The sequence below is a fragment of the Myodes glareolus genome, chromosome 27 (assembly GCF_982192425.1).
Source record: "Myodes glareolus chromosome 27, mMyoGla1.1, whole genome shotgun sequence".
Classification (NCBI taxonomy): domain Eukaryota; kingdom Metazoa; phylum Chordata; class Mammalia; order Rodentia; family Cricetidae; genus Myodes; species Myodes glareolus.
Genome location: NC_142052.1, coordinates 7,361,178 through 7,378,243, shown reverse-complemented (window position 1 = coordinate 7,378,243; position 17,066 = coordinate 7,361,178). Strand labels below are relative to the sequence as shown.

The 17,066-nt window shown below is 42.4% G+C and overlaps 1 protein-coding gene across 4 annotated transcripts in view; it reads left to right on the top strand.

Moving 5' to 3' along the window:
- The window catches only part of Crot (carnitine O-octanoyltransferase), a 37,444-nt gene extending 27,382 nt beyond the window's left edge, over window positions 1-10,062 (top strand). For all 4 annotated transcript variants that reach the window (XM_087902381.1, XM_087902382.1, XM_087902383.1 and 1 more), the window contains 5 exons: window positions 2,258-2,381; window positions 3,141-3,219; window positions 3,302-3,395; window positions 3,494-3,613; window positions 9,212-10,062. In XM_087902381.1, coding sequence (XP_087758507.1) covers window positions 2,258-2,381; window positions 3,141-3,219; window positions 3,302-3,395; window positions 3,494-3,613; window positions 9,212-9,332 — 538 coding nt within the window. In that variant the 3' untranslated portion in view covers window positions 9,333-10,062. The remainder of the gene's footprint in view (window positions 1-2,257; window positions 2,382-3,140; window positions 3,220-3,301; window positions 3,396-3,493; window positions 3,614-9,211) is intronic.
- Window positions 10,063-17,066: the final 7,004 nt, after the last annotated feature.

The following is a 17,066-nucleotide window of genomic DNA, read 5'->3' as shown; positions in this document are numbered from 1 at the left end:
AGGAAAGAGCTTATGTTTGAATTCTTCATAGAATCAACCAGTTTTGTGTATATCCATGTGGTTTGGGGGGTATTTAAAGGGTGAAGCTTGTTATGGAAATTGGCGTACAGAGGCAGTGACCTACAGTCCCATGATTCACTCTGGTGCTGTGATTCAGTGAGCCCGGATTCTGAGAAGTGGATCAAATGACAAGGTCTATGCCCCAATCAAATGCTGAGCCCCAAGGACCGGAAGCCCCAGTGTCTGAGGGTCCAGTCCTGAGTCCTAAGGGCTGGAAGCTCTGTTGTCTGAGAGTCCAGTCCTGAGCCCCAAGGAATGGAAGCTCTGGTACTGAGGGTCCAGTTCTGAGCCCCATTGACTGGAAGCTCCAGTGTCTGAGGAGAGAAAAAGAGAATACTCCAGCTCATGAGGTGATTTTTTTTCTGTCCTCTGATTTTTTTTTTTTTTCTATTCAGGCTCTCAGTAGATTTGATGCCCACACACATGGTGAGGGCCAACTTTTTCTGATCCATATAGCTCACTGATACAAATGTTAATGTCATCTGGAAACATCCCCACTTTCTGGGTGTGTGTTCTTCCAAGGAAGTTAATATCTGAAATTAGCTCACTGGGTCCAATTTCAAGCCTTCCCCAGTGAATATCAAGTTCCCCCAGCACTGTGGAGGACACTGAATATATGGAAATCTTCTGAATATGAAGTCAGCTGATCTGTAACAAGTGGTGTTTTCTGGTGTGGGCGCCTTCCTTCCTTTCTCATGGGGCTGTGATGCAGATGGAGGTGGAGAAGTAGACGTTCTCTCTTCCTGTGTTACCTGGGTTTTCACAGAAGCCCCTGTGATGTTGAGCCACTGGCCTGTCCCTGGTCTATTGTGTGTTAGTTGTGAATGAGTGAACACTTTTGTCAAATGCTTTCCATACCGACTGGGATGAGTGGAGGAGCCTGGTTTTGTGCTCTTGGCCAGTGCCCTCCTGACTCGTGCCCAGAGCCCTGTCCAGTGTCTGCGCTTGACCAGTGACGTCCTGTTCATTCATGCCAGTCCTTCTGTTCATGAATCTTAAGAAGCAGCATTAATCAACTTGTCTAAAAAACTATTTTTATCTTCTCTCTACATCTTGGCCTTTAAGTCCTGGTTTTCAAATTTACAAATTTACAAAGCCTTGAGCAGCCTTTTTAAAAAATAAAACCCAGGGGCCAACTTCTCCTCACTCTCTTTTTAAAAAGAGATATTAGCTTTGCACCATTACAGTCCCAGTGGCCTCATCATTCAGACTCCCACTCTCACTAACTTGATCCTCATTAACTGTAAATAACTTTGCTTCAGCAAAATAAGAACACTTTGTATCAAAAACTAAGTCATTCATCAGTTGGGGAAACAGCTGTTTTTCTGGGGAACTACTCAATTCTCATCATTCAACAGCCAAGCACTCTGTGTGTATTCTGTGTAATAAATTACCCAAACCATACTGATTTAGAACTCAGGTATTGGTTGCAGCGCAGTTCCCATAGGTGAGTAAGTACAGCACAACATAGCTGGTGTGTGTCTCATGCACTTGTGGGTAGAGTATTTTCAGGACTGTGTGCATTTCATCTGCCAGTTCTCCTGAGGGAGGGTCTGTATCTGAGATCATTCACAATTTACTAGCAAACCTCAGCTACTCCCTAAGTGCAGTCTAGAGAAACGTGTTCAGTTTTAACTGCCTATTCCACTCCATACGCAGATCTCACTATGGTAATTGACTTTTTTCAGAGCAAGGAAGTAAAAAGGAGAATTCTGTTTGTACAGAAGCCCTTGACTTTTGCTATTGTCTCTGCATAACTAAGTCACTAACTCCAGCCCACATTTAGAATGTGCCAAAACATGACTAGCAAGAGGCGTGGGCCACTGGTGGCTTCTTTGAGAATGCCTGTCGCAGACTATGCAGCGTACCTCATGTAACATAAAAGCAGCCGAGCCTTTGAAAACAGCCTGCTAACAAACTGGTTTTGCTCTTTGGTTTTGAAAACAGCCTCTGTTGAAAGTCTCAATTCTGGAATGATTTGTAGGCTTAGTCTGATCTGAAAGTTGCTTAGTGTGTGACTGCATTTGTAATAACATCAGGACGTTTCCCTCTGGTTCTCTAACACTGGTTCTTAGTATGTGACTGTATTTGTAATAACATCAGGACGTTTCCCTCTGGTTCTCTAACACTGGCAGTATGTGACTGCATTTGTAATAACGTCAGGACGTTTCCTCTGGTTCTCTAACCCTGGCTCCAGCCCCGGCTGCTGCTATGAAACAGCCATGACCAGACACTTCTACCACGGCCGGACGGAGACTGTACGCTCGTGCACGGGCGAGGCGGTCAGCTGGTGCCAGTCCATGCAGGACCCCTCCGCCAGTGTGAGTACTGGGAAGAAGACTTCTTTGCTTCTGTCCCCCTAGATCATTAAAACACTTTAAGGCATTTTTCCTAAAGTTTTCAAAGTATTAATTTGCCACTGAAGTGTGCCAGGAACACTAGTCAGCAGATCTGAAAAGAACCCCATTGTGTGATTTTCTAAGCCAGATGTCCTCAATACAGAGTTTTCCAGCACTGTTGGTCTACATTTAGACCAGCATCAGTCAAGGTAGAACTCTCCAAAGACCTTTAGAAGAAGGCTCTTTGTCATGTAGCTGAAGGATTGTTTTTGCTTGAAGTCACTAGGATGAGAACTGATTGCGTGTGTTTTATTTTGAATCATTTTAAGTATGTAGACAACAGTGTGTTTCTTTCCCTGTTAACTTGAAATTTTGCCTGTTTTAATTTGAAGAGACATAATTATGTTATTTTCATAGAAATTACATTTTTAGTCTTAAAATTCCACTTTTTTTTTTTTTTTTTTTTTTTTTTTTTACAAATGTCTCAAAGCAGTTTTCAGCACTGCTCTTTCCAATTTCAGAAAAGAAGAAAATAAAAAGTCAAGGCTCTATGGAGAAAGAGAGGCAGTAGAATTAAGGAAGGATGGAGCATGCATCACAGCTGCATCCCCTTCTCCCTTCGTCCAGATTCTAACATGACGACATCAGTCTTCCTTTGCTGCTGTCTGTTCAGCTTATACCATTTGTTGTTGATGTGATATTGATCTGTATTGACAATTACTGTTCTCGCTCTTGACACAGCTTCTTGAACGGCAGCAAAAGATGCTACAGGCTTTTGCGAAGCATAATAAGATGATGAAGGATTGTTCAAACGGAAAAGGTACTTAGCATGAGTTGTTCTGTTTGAGAATTCTTTTGCTGGAAGCTTTCTGTCTGACTTCACATCTGGGATTTCATCGCAGGGTTTGACCGCCACCTATTAGGTCTCCTGCTCATAGCAAAAGAGGAAGGTCTCCCTATCCCAGAGCTGTTTGAGGACCCACTTTTCTCCAGAAGGTATCTTGGGCAGTGGCTGTTGTGTGCATCATATGGTTCTCCCTGGATGTTAGAAGGAATGCAGCACCCACCTCTAATCTTTCCTTTATGCTACACAGTGGAGGAGGCGGAAATTTCGTTCTCTCAACAAGTCTGGTTGGTTACATGCGAATCCAGGGAGTTGTGGCTCCCATGGTACACAATGGATACGGATTTTTCTACCATATCAGAGACGACAGGTGAGTCCACTCCCCTTTATTCTTCGGGTAGAGTGGGAACTATGATTCATTTACGATTTTAGTATTTGTCTGTACTGTGGTTTCACTCGTGTTGCCTGTCCTTTGCTACAGGACTAGCCACTTTGCCACCTGGGTATTTAATATGTGTGGATGTTTCTCTATTCTGCTTTTGAGATCCTTTTAAATCACTCTCTGGGGGCTTTTATGCAGAATGATATTTCAGAATATTATAGTAACCATATCATCATCTGTGAAACCTGTACATTTTAAAAACATATCTGACCTATGAAAGATATTATTTTGACAAGTCAAAATTTATAAATATATGTGGCTCTTCATATGTGTGGGTCTGCATGTGCAGACTGAAATCAGGCTTGGGCACTTCAGGCGGGATGCAGAAAACTCAGTAATAGTATACAGGACATTAGTATTTCAATTTCTAGTGATTCAGTTTCATACATTCCCTTCAGAGAATTTTATTATCTGCTTTGCTTTTGCATGGTTTGTGCATAGTTACACAAGTGTCACTTGTCACTGTTGGCCTCTGAGACCCTGGATTGCATGTCACCATAGGATTGTTTGTGCTCATCAATGTACAGATTAAAGTGTAAGCAACAAGTTATACATGGATCTTGATATTTTTCATAAAAGAATTTGAGGACCAAAATAATAATTAAGCATGAATAAACATTTTAACATATTTCCTGATAAATAATAGGTTCTGTGTTCTACCCAGTGACGTGAGTTCAGGCCCAGCTAGCTCAGTCGGTAGAGCCCGAGACTCTTAATCTCAGGGTCATGGATTCGAGCCCCACATTGGGTGCCAAATGTAGCATGAATAATAAAAACCCAAAGACAGATATTGGGGTTCAACCCAAAAACCAGAAAAGAAAAGCAGCCAAGCCACTAGAGAAGTCTTACTTCTACCAAGGCTGGGTGACTGCAGACTAAGCGTACTAAGCCTCTCCTCTCATTTTATATTCCCTCTATTGCTGGAATTAAAGATGTGACTCCTTAGTACTGGGATTAAATGTATGAGCCACCAACACCTGGATTTGTTTCAGCATTAATCTTGTGTAACCCAGGGTGGCCTTGAACTCACAGAGATCCATCTGCCTCTGTCAACCAAATCCTGGGACTAAAGGTGTGTGCCACCACTGCCTGATCTTTAGTGGCTTAGTTTTGCCCTTCTTTAGGAATGCCTTATTTATTAAGACATAAATAAAATACTACTATAATGTAGCTCATCTCATTTTTTTTAAGTTTTAAGTAGTTTTTAAGAAAACTACTTTTAATATTCCTGGAGAGAATATCCATTCGCTCATTTAGGAAATATTTAGGAGACTCTAACAGTATGCCCTTTGTTTTGGGTACGAAGGACAAAAGACAAGTAAGATTCTCTTTCTTAAAGACTTCATTTTCTACTTAGTGATTAGTTAATTAATGGTGAATACTGTGAAGGAAGTGACCTGTCAGCACATCAGATTGCTTCACTGGTAGAGAGGAGTGCTTTGTAGAACATGGTCAGGTCCCTCCTTGAAGAGCGATAACAGAACTCAGATGTTAAAGATAAGGAGAATGTGGAGACATCTCCTAAGCCTCCAGCCTTTTTATCTTACACATCCTACCCTATCAACCATTCTGTACACTGAAGCTCTGGTGGACCTTCTAAGAATATGAATCAGGGATAGCAAGATGACTCAGAGGTTAGAGGTTAAAGGTTCATGCTTCTAAGCCTTATGACTCTGCAACCCACATGGTGGAAAAACTCAGGCCGTGTCATTCTTCACAACTTTTCAGGGGCTTCCCATTTCGCTCACAGTAAAATCCAGAGTCCTGCATTGAGACCATGCATGTGGTCCAGCTCTCGGTGTCTGTGGCTGTCCTCTGTGACACACGAACTAGTCCATCCTACTCCAGCCACAATAAGCTTAGTCCTTGAATGTTCCATGAGCTCCATCCTCAAGGCAAGTGCGCTTCTGCCACGTTTCCTTTTCCTTGACATGTAGAGGAATAATCCCTTCTTAATTCACATAAGTGTTTGCTCAAAGACCCCTCCTGAGAGGCCTTCCATCATCATATAAAATGGCACTACTTTCTCTAATGAAAAACTTAGGGATTGTGTCAAAATTTTTTTCATTTTTAAATTTGAAGATTGTATGACTTAAAGTACTTTGACATAGCACTTTTCTTTAAGTGTACTACATGCCCATTGAAAAAAGATATAAAGTATCAAAACAGAAAGTTACCTAACATTCCTATTTCATTGCACATAATCATTAGATAATACTTCCGTTTTGTAAGATGTGTATCATGTTTAATAATTTAAATCACAATTATTTTGCATCATTTTTTATTTTGTTTTTAGTAGTTTCAAACAGTTCCCATTGCCATTTACTCTGCTTTGAGATATTTAAAATTTGAAAAATTTAGCCTTTCTATAAAGGACTTACTCATGTATTAAGGAATAATTTTCAATCTTCCATGAGATAAATTTCCTCAATTTGTTAATACTTTTCTACTTGTTTTCCCACCATTACAAATTAGCATAAGTATTATGTACCCTTTGTCATTTCACCATATGATTTCCAACTATAGGTTTTACAAAAGTAATGTAACTTCACATTTTTACTTATGTAGAGACTTCATCGTTACTGTCATTTATGCTTTGTGAGTTGTCTGAGCACAAAAGGCTGTTTCTATAATTTAGAAATACAATTTTTAAAAAAGTAAATTCTTAAATACAAATAGTTAATCTTAGAAACATTTTTTTATTTCTTTTTAAATATAATTTCTTTATTGATTCTTTGGGAATTTTACTTCATGTACCCCAATTTCACTCATCTCCCAGTCCCTCATATCTGCCCCTCACCCTTACAGTGCTCCCCCAAAAAAGAAATTTAAAAAAGAGAAAATTAAAAACAAACAAAACTTCTTTATTCCTCCATCTTTCCTGCCTTTCCAACATCTCTTCATAGGAGCTGCACATGTCACATGACACACCCTTTTGTCCAGTCAGCTTTATTCACTGGTCTGGTTCAAAGCCTCAGGTTTCTGGACCCCATCCTCAATGGACTGTCACCAACACTCCTGTACAGCTGCCCTGAGTCACAGAGATCCTGCAGTTACTGTTCCACAGGACCAGTTCCTTCATGAGCTCCAGTAGGCTAGAGATGGGGTGGATGTTAGGGCGGGCCAACCCAAGGCCCAGGATGTAGACCTGGGTGGTGGCTGAACTGGTCAGTCCTAGCCACTGGGGCTGCTCACCTCAGGCAAGGGGCGGAGTCAGCTCTGCTATGCCCGAAGCCCGTGCCATCAGGGCCAGTTCTCTCATGCGCGAGGGGTGGGGCCAGCTTTCTTGCTGCAGTGTCCAGCAGGAGCAGGGCCAGTCTTCCCAGGGCTCGCGAAGGGCAGGGTTGGCACTGTGTGGCATCCATACCATCCCATGGGCCTTGGACTTCCACACAGACCCGAGGTGCAGCAGGATCATAGGCCCAGTCATGATTCTTAGTGGCAGCCGGGCCTAGATAGCACCGTTGCCCTATTGGCAGCACAGGCCACTCAGATCAGTGTGACCCCAGTGACGACATGACTCTCAGACGCCAGCATGGCCCCAGGTGGCAGCCCAGATCTCTGGCATCTGCAAGGCCTTCAGTGGTAACAAGCCATGGACAGCATCCCGGACCCTGACTGCAGGAGGGCTGTGCACCCAGACATGGCCTCATCTGCAGCTCTGGCCCAGATGTCACCATGGCAGCACAAGCCACTCAGGTCTGTATGGCCCCAGCTGCATCTTGGCCCTCAGACACCAATGTGGTCTCAGATAACTGACTACAAGGAGCCTTGGATGTCAACTCAGACCCATTGACCCAGACATGGCTGTTGGAAGCAGCTTGGGCCCAGACAACACCATGGCCCCAGGTGGCGACAGGCCACCCAGATGGTTATGGTCCCAGCTGCAGTGTGGTTCTCAGATTCTAACAAGGGCATAGGCTGTCTCCCAGACCCTGGGCTTCTGTGTGGTCTTTGTTGGCAACATGGGCCATGTACCGCAGCTATGGTAGGACCATGTACCGCAGCTATGGTAGGACCATGGACATTTGGCAGCAACCAGGGTTCATATGTTACCATGACCTTAGGTGGCAACCAGGCCAGCCATATCAGCTTATTCTCTCACCATCTTTACCTCTTCATTCTGCTTCTCTTTCTCTTCCATGTCTCCACCACACATTTGCTCATCATAATGGCTCCCACCTTGTGGCAAGGGGCAGACCCAGGCCATGAGACTGGTCTGTGGGTGGTTATCACCAGCCTGACATGAATGGCATGAGGTGGGTTGTAGATGTCTTCCCATCAGCCAGACCTTGAGGACCCAGACCGGCCTGTGGATAGCTGACACCCTCCTGAGCAGAATGGCATTGGGCAGACCCATGGATCTTAGAAACATTTTGGTATTACTAAATATTTGAGAATTTTATTTGCAGTATGACTGGAAAATGACTCATACTACCCTTGAATTATTATACTAAAATAAGGTACAACTTCAGGATTCTCTTATGTGTTTTAGTGTTTGCTAAAAGTACACAAAGCCAGTTTCTGTCTGAGGGTATAATTGAACAGTAACGTAACTTCTTAACATACAAGAGGCCTCAGTCTCTCTAACATTGCCCAAAACTGTTCCATCACTAGAGCAGAGGGGCAGAGCATGCTTTTCATTTTGCTTGAGCTAAAGCCCATGTTGAAGATGTGCTTTGCTATCATTTTCAGTGATGTGAAGGCGGCATGGCTGGCCAGAATCTTCTTTACCCTGCTCTTCTGGCTTTTAGCTTTGTTCACAAACTTCCTAAATGCTTTGCAAGGCTAGTCTACAAAGGGTAGGAGGCACATGCTCTGCTGGGAGTCTTGCAGAAACCAGCTTCTCTCCTGTTTATTCCAACTCCCAAGAGCCCCTTTTTTCTCACTTTCCAAATCCAGAATTGTACCATTGGGGAGATGGTAGAAGACAAGACTTGTCTTAAGAGACCCCTTTTGGCTTTTGTAGAAATATCTTTTCTCTATTTCTTATCTGTCCTTATTTTTATCTCTCCTTTTAAAAATGCTTGTCAAGTGCTATACAGGTCAGATTTTAATACAAAGATTGACATGAGATTACACTATAGCCCATTCTGGTTGCAACTTTTAGCTTCTTTTAAAGTTTTCGTGGGGTTTTGTTTGCTTCTTTGGTTGCTTGGTTGGTGGGTGGGTGGGTAGGTGGATAGTTGGTGGTTTGTAGGGTGGTTGGTTGGTGGCTGATTGGTGAATGGTTGGTTGGTGGTTGGATGGGTGGGTGGGTGGTTGTCGTTGGTTGGCTGGTTGGTGGTTGTTAGTTGTTTAGTTGATTGGTTGGTTGTATTTAAACATAATCTCCTGCTCCAGAGGTTGCTTGTGGTCCATAGCATTGTGTAAGTGTGTGTAACTGTGACCCTGTCTTCAGCTGTACCAGGTTACATATACTAACATCATCACGAATTCCTATTTTATGTGTGAGCAGCCAGATGGAACATCTAACATCACAACTTAGACCCTATGGAATAACCATTCATGTATTGTATTTCACAGATTTGTGGTGGCATGTTCGGCCTGGAGGTCATGTCCGGAGACTGATTCAGAGAAGCTAGTTCAGATGATTTTTCATGCTTTCCATGATATGATACAGCTGATGAATACCTCTCATCTTTAGAAACTCAGAGACAGACACAGATCAACTCGGTACAGAGAGTAGCTGGAATGGGAGGAATGTTGACTTGAAGATTTGTTAACTGTGGTGGTAGTAGGTCGTGCTCTCTAGATTTATTCTACCTTAGAATGTAGAATCATCTTAAAGCTTTCTGTGTTGCAGCAGCAACGCAAAGTCAGACATAGTGAATATAGGACTATGCAATGTTTAACATGAGCCTCAACAATGCAAACCCTACTCTGATTTTAAAATATCTGTGTTGACACATGTATAGATTGCAGTTGTCCCCAGTGAACATAATTGCAGACTACTTTCTAAGCACTTTAATATTTTCTAATTGTCAGAGGTTATATGAAGCACATGGTTAGTTGCTAATGTCCATGAAGTCAGTGCCTTCCATATCCAGCACAGGGATACAAGCCTATTAGGTTTCATAGGGAAACCACTACATTTCAATAGTGATCTAAAATAGCTCCTTTGAATAGACAAAAGTTCCAAATATAATAGAAATATTTACATTAACACAGGAAAAAATCCTAGCAAAACCTATATGATATATTGTAATTCATTTTGTGAATACAGAATGAAGGCACTTCCATTTAAACCCAGTTGTTAGAGCTAGTCACTTCGAAAGGGTTAATTGTTGAATATTCTCAGGACTTTACAGTTGTTTCCCATTGCTGTTCAGGTTTGTGGTTTATAACCCTCCAAGAATAAAGTATCCAGAATCATATAGCTTTTCAGCTTATGTTTGAAAAGAATGATTCTTGTTCTCTTTCTTGACATTTTCTGATATCAGTTAAATATTGTGTAATAAACCATTTAAAAATTTAGTGTCTGGGCTGGAGAGATGGCTCAGAGATTAAGAGCACTGACTCTTCTTCCAGAGGACCTAGATGATATGATATTATACATATGATATTATACATAAGTGTCACTTAAAATTCCATCAGGAAACAGCTACAGTTGATAAACACTTTCAGCAAAATGGATGGATACATGATTAATTCACAAAATTAGTAGCCCTCCTATATACAAATGACAAATGGACTGAGAAATCAGAAAGACAGCACCTTTCATAATAGCCTCAAATACTATAAAATATCTTTGAGTGATTCTAACCAAGAAGATGAAAGATATGTGTGATAAAATTTTCAAGACATTGAAGAAATCAGAAGACAGAATGTTCATGGATCGGTGTGGTGAATATGGTAAAAAATGGATGTCATATTAATTACAATCTCTATTAAAATCCCAACATAAGTTTTACAGATTTTGAAAGGACAAATTTCAGGTTCATGTGGACACACACACACACACACACCCCTCACCATCCAATTTCAAGTTGTACTACAAAGATTTTGTGCCAAACCATGTAATATAAAAACATGGTATTGAATAATGGACATGAATTGAAGATACAAGCATAACTACACACACCTATGGACACCTGATTTTTTTTAAAGAAGCAAGAAAACACTGGAGGGGGGTAAAGTAATGGCAGCCTCTTCAACAAATGGTGCTGGTCAAACTGGATGCAAATAGATTCATAATTATCACCTGCACAAAACTAGACTCAAATGAAGCAAAGATCTCAACATCATAAAACCAGATACACTGAACCTGATAGAAAAGAAAGTGAGGACTAGCCTTGAACACATTGATATAGAAAGGTAATTTCTGAATAGAACACTGTTAGCACAGGTCCTGATATCAACAATCAATAAATGGGACCTCATGAAACTGAAAACAGTCTGTGAAATGATTCCTAATGATACACTGCTATACTCATAGACAAGTGCCTAGCCCGATTATTAGAGAGGTTTTACTCAGCAACAAATGGGAACAGATGCAGACCCACAACAAATCATTAGGTGGAGCCCAGGGACTCCTGCAAAAGATGGGAAGTGTTGCAGAATATTTGTCTACACTGTGTGAAGATGTATCATTGTGGTTGGTTTAATAAAGAGCTGAGTGGCCAATAGCTAGGCAGCGGAGAACAAGCAGGACTTCTGGGAAGAGAAAGGCACTCAGATGAATCTAGGCAAATAAGAGATGGCAGCAAGACACGACTGAGGAGAATGTCAGGCATAGATTATGGAGGAAAGGTAAAGACACTGAGGAGGAAGATTATGGAGGAAAGCCACATGGCAGAATGTAGATTAATGGAAACAGGTAATTTGAGTTGTAAAAGCTAGTTGCAAACAAGCCTAAGCTAAAGGCCAAGTTTCCATAACTAATAACTAATAGTATGTATCTATATAATTTTTTAAGTGCTGGCAGTCCAAAGAAAGTCCAACTAGAAAGTTCAGCTACACTTGGTGCTCCAACACATGGCAAAACCACATGAATGGAGAAGTCATGCCAGCTAGCTCCACTGCATTCGCAGCCTGGGCCCTCTCTGAGAGCATTCACGACAGTTGGCTACTGCACACAGGGATTCTAGAAAGTGGGCACAGCTACTTCCCAGAGCTGGGATGGTTAGGTATCATTGGGATTGCCTTGGGATCCTTAGGCATTGCTATACCTACAGACCCAAGGGGGATGGAACCTGCCACCAGCGACATAAATATTAGAGTCAAAACCTTTCGTTTTTATTTAGACAAAAAGGGGAAATGTTGCAGGATATCTGTTTACACTGTTTGAAGATGTGTCATTGTGACTGATTAATAAAGAGCTAAATGGCCAATAGCAAGGCAGGCGAGAATAGGTGGGACTTCTGGGGAGAGAAAGGAACTCAGGATGTATTGGGGCACACACAGGAGATGCTAGCAAGACACTGAGGAAGTGACATACATTATGGAGAACAGTTAAGCAACCATGTTGGTAGAACGTAGATTAATAGAAATAGGTTGTAAGAGTTAATTGGGAACAAGCCTAAGCTAAAGGCCAAGCTTTCAGAATTAATTATAAGTATCCAGGTTCTTATTTGGGTCACAAAGAAGTCTGACTACGGGAGAGATGGATTGTATAAGTCAGAGGGGTCAAGGACATCCTAAGAAAACCCACAGAATCAACTAATCTGGACTTACAGGCACTCAGACTAAACCAACAACCAAGGAGCCTGCATGGGACTGACCTAGACCCTCTGCATATATGTCACAGCTGCATAGCTTGATCTTCTTGTGGGACTCCTAACAGTGAGAGCAGGGCTGTCTCTGACTCTGTTGCCTGCTTTTGGGACCCATTCCTCCTGCTGGGTTGCCTCCTCCAGTCTTAATAGGAGAGGAGGAGCCTAGTCTCACTGCAACTTGATATACCATGGCTGGTTGTATATCCATAGGAGGCTGGCTGTTCTCTGAAAAGAAATGGAGGTGGTGTGGAGGGGAATAAAGTGGGGAGAGGGACTGGGAAGAGAGGAGAGGAGAGAAGAAGGGAGAAGAGGAGAGAAGAGGAGAGGAGAGAGGGAGAAACTCTGATTAGTCTGATATATAAATTGATATATATATCAATATATATATAAACTCTGATATATTAATTGATATATTTCATAGGATTATAAAGATAAAAATGATTAAAGACTTTTTAAAAATTAAAAAAAAATAACATGGATGAGGAATGAGTTCATGAGCCTCCCCACCCAGCCCCTGACTGAGGAGTTTTGAACAGTTGATGCCTTCTGGGAAATGAAGAATCAGTTTCCTGATGTGTGAGTATGAGGGGTTGATTAGAATCCCACGGATGGCTCATCAGGAGCACCACAACTCAGACTTGATAGGTTATTAAAAAGCAGGGCATGAAGTTGGCAGTGGGTAGGGAGGTGGGGGTTGATCTGTAGAGGAGTGGGAGGTTAATATGATTAAAGTACATTGGCATCCCTGAAGATTAGTAAAAACACATTTAGGAACAGGAACTGGGGAAGTTAAATTACCCTATTGGCAGGTAAAGATTCTACACAGAAGAAAAACAAAGCTTTACCAAAAAACTATTAGAAGTGACAAATGAATTCAGTTAAGTGTCAAGGAACAATGTATCAACATATAAAATCCAATAGCTTTTCTGTATGTGAAGAATGAATAATTTGGAAAAAATTCCCATTGTCAACAGCTTCATAAAAATAAACTTAACCAAGGAAATAAAAAGTGTGCCAATTAAATTATGAAATATTAATACTACCCTCCTTCATGAATTGGAAAAACATAAAAAATGTCTGCACCACTCAAATTAATGTATCTTAATGTTGTTCCCCTCACAATGCCAATGATACTATTCACTTTAAGCCATAGACATCAGCAAGGACTTTTTGAGAAAAGATTCCACAAGCACAGGAAATAATTCCAGGAATGGACAAATAGGGTTACATCAAATTGAAAAACCACGTATAACCAAGGAAATAATTAGCAGTGTGGAAAGACGGCCTACAAAATGACAATTTACATAGCCAATAGGAGACTAACACCTATCATCTACATATAATTCCAAAAGCCAAACACTGTAAATCTCCCCGACCAATCAGTGAGCTAATGATGGTAGAGGAAGAAACGCAGATGACCAATACATGTTTGAATGTCATTCAACACCTTTAGTCATGAGGGAAATATAAATTAAAACTACATTGAAGAGTTAGGCATGGTCGCACATTATTTTAATCCAAGCACTAAAAGGCAGAGCCAAGTGGATCTTTGTGAACTGCAGTCCATCCAGGGCTACAGAGTGAGACCCGGTCTCAAAATAAATAAAAAGGGTCCCCAAACAAACTACTATACTGCAGCTGACTATCATGGTACACACCTATAATCTCAGCATTCTGGGAGATTGAGAGGTCAAGGCCATGTTAGACCAATAGCAAGTTCAAGGCCAGCCTGGACTACATGAGATCCTGTCTACTACTAAACTACATCATCATGCCATCTCCCCCCAGTCAGTGGGGAGTCATCATGAAAGCAAACAATAAACACTGATAAAGATGTAGAGAAAGAAGGACCCTGTATATTACTGGTGGGGAAGTCCACCAAGACAGCCACTATGGAAATCAGCATGGATGGTTCTCAAAAAACTAAAAGAAGAGTTACACTACTATACAGTAATGCCACTTCTAGGCATACGCCCCCCAAATTCTAAGTCTACAAACAGCAAACCACAGAGATACCGTGTCCATATTTATGTTATACTCTTCCCTTGGTTGAGACATGAAAATCTTTGTAGAGGTTCTTCAACAAATGAATTTATAAAGAAATCATGGTGTCTATATACAATGAAATTGTATTCAGCTGTAAATAAGAATAAAAGAGTGACATCTGGGGGGAAATGAATGGAACTGATTATGTGACAGTTGTGTAGCTTGGTCTATTATGGGACTCCTAACAGTGGGAACAGGGGCTGTCTCTGACTCTGTTACCTGTGTTTAGAACCCCTCCCTTCTACTGGGTTGCATCATACAGCCTTAATAGGAGAGGAGATGCCTAGTCTTACTGTAACTTAATATACCATGGCTAGCTGATATACATGGGGGCATGTCTTTTTATGAAGACAAAGGAGGAGTGGATGGAGGGAAATTGGGGGAGGGACTGGGAGGAGAGGAGGGAGTAGGGGAACTGTGATCAGGCTGGAAAAAATAATTATTAATTAGTATTAAAAAATAAAAACGAAGCTGTAAATGAAATATTATTTGCATTCTCTCACCTACTGTTACTAAAATAAATAACATCTCCTCCTCCTAAGATCTACAAACTGAGACATGATTCCATCAAAGTTCACCCAGGAGAATCAATAATTTATTAGACTTCCTTAGAGAGCAAAGGATGAAGCAGGCGCATAGTTGACCTTAAAGCAGCCTCACTGGAAGGTGTGCACCCAGCGGGCATGATGGCTTCCCCACAGCTGTGGTGGTGGAGCCCCCTCCTTTCATCCTCCCCTATCTATATCCCCAGTCCCTCCCCCAAGAAAATGGGAAATAAGGGCAGAGTTGCATACAAGTCTGTTGAAAGGCTAGACACTCAGGTAAATGTCCCATGACCTTTCTCAACCCTTCAGTGCTGGCTAGTTTTTAACATTACCTCAACACAGGTTAGAGTCATAGAAGAGGGCACCTCAATTGAGAAAATGCTCCCATCAGATTGGCCTGTGGACAGGTGTGTAGTACATTTTCTTGATTGATAACTGATGTCGGAGGGCCCAGGTCACTGTGGGCAGTTCCACCACTTAGCAGGTAGTCTTGGTTATAACAGGGAAGCAGACTGGGCAAGCCACAAAGAGCGAGTCAAAAAGCAGCATTCTCCATTGTGTCTGCTTTACTTCCTGCCTCTGGTGATGGGCTGTGATATAGAACCCTTCCCTCCCAAGTTGGTCACGATATTCCCTCACAGCAATAGCTAAGGCACAGTCCATCAGAAGGACAGAGAACTGGTACCAACCCTGCTGGGATAATTGCTTGGAAACAGTCCTGGCATCATCCTGAAGACAATGAAAGTTTGACTCAGATAATAGCCCTGTTCCACATGTGCAGAATTTAGGTAGGTGTGTCTCTGTGTGTAGGTTATGAAACTAGAAAGCAGAGGCTGTGAAAGGAAGAAGTCTAGAGCAAGGCAAAAGGCCACTGAATATATGGGAAATGGAAGAAGGAAAGCCTATGTGGAGAGAAGCAGCCGAGGGTCATGGTAGTTTATCATAGCAATAAAAAGGTCACTAATGCAGCACCAGAGCTATGCCTACAAACATAAAGAAAAAACAAAAAAATACAAACACAGCTGAAAAGACAACTTCCTTGCACTGTTGGTAGGAATACATTTTACGATTAGGATTATGGAGAACAGGGTAGCTATTCCTCCAAAAGCTGAAACTAGAATCATCTTAGGACCCAGGTAATCCACTTCTGAGTGTCAACAGACATGGAATGAGCATGTCTAGTTGGCTAATCTTGGTTGCTGACCAACACACATGGGAGGAGGAACCTCAGTTGAGGAACTGCCTTCATGAATTGGTGACTGGGCATGTCTGTGGGGCGTTTTCTTGATTTATGATTGAAGAGGGAGTGCCCACCCCAGTGTGGGTGGGGCTGCCCGTAGGCAAGTTGGCCTGAGTTGTATAGTAGCACAGACTAGAGAACTGGGTCAGCAACCTACACCAGAGCAGGCCTGAGACTGCGAACTCCACAGGAGCAGGTATAGGAGACAGTCTCTGAGGGAGTGGGCTGGAGCCAGAGACCTCTGTGGGTCCAGGCATGAGACTAGGACCTCCAAGGGAGAAGACCTGAGCCAGGACCTCTACAGGTCAAGGCATAAGTCTGGGACCTTGAAGGGAGTAGGCCAGAACCAAAGACCTCTGACAGTCTGGGCGTGAGACTGGGACCTCTGAGGGAGTAGCTCTGATCCAGGGCCTCTGCAGTTCTGGGTGTGAGTCTGAGACCTACAAGGAACTAGACCTGAGCCAGGACCTCTGCAGGTCCAAGCTTAAGTTTGGGACCTCTGAGAAATTAGGCCTGAGTCAGGACCTCTGTGGATCTAAGCATGAATCTGGAACATCTGAGGGAACAGGCCTTATCCAGGATCTTTGCAGTCTGGGTGTACCTGAGCCTGGGACCTCTGAGGGAGTAGATTGGAGCCAGAGACCATTGCAGGAGCAACCCCAAGCCAGGGACCTCTGCAGGAGTGGATCCAGACCAGGAACATTTACACAAAAAGGACTGAGCCAGCGACCTAGGCTGGAGAAGGCCTGAGACAGTGAACTCTACAGAAGCAGAGCAAACCCAGAGAGCACCGAGTGACCTCCAGGATTGCAGAGTGACCAACGGGATGACTG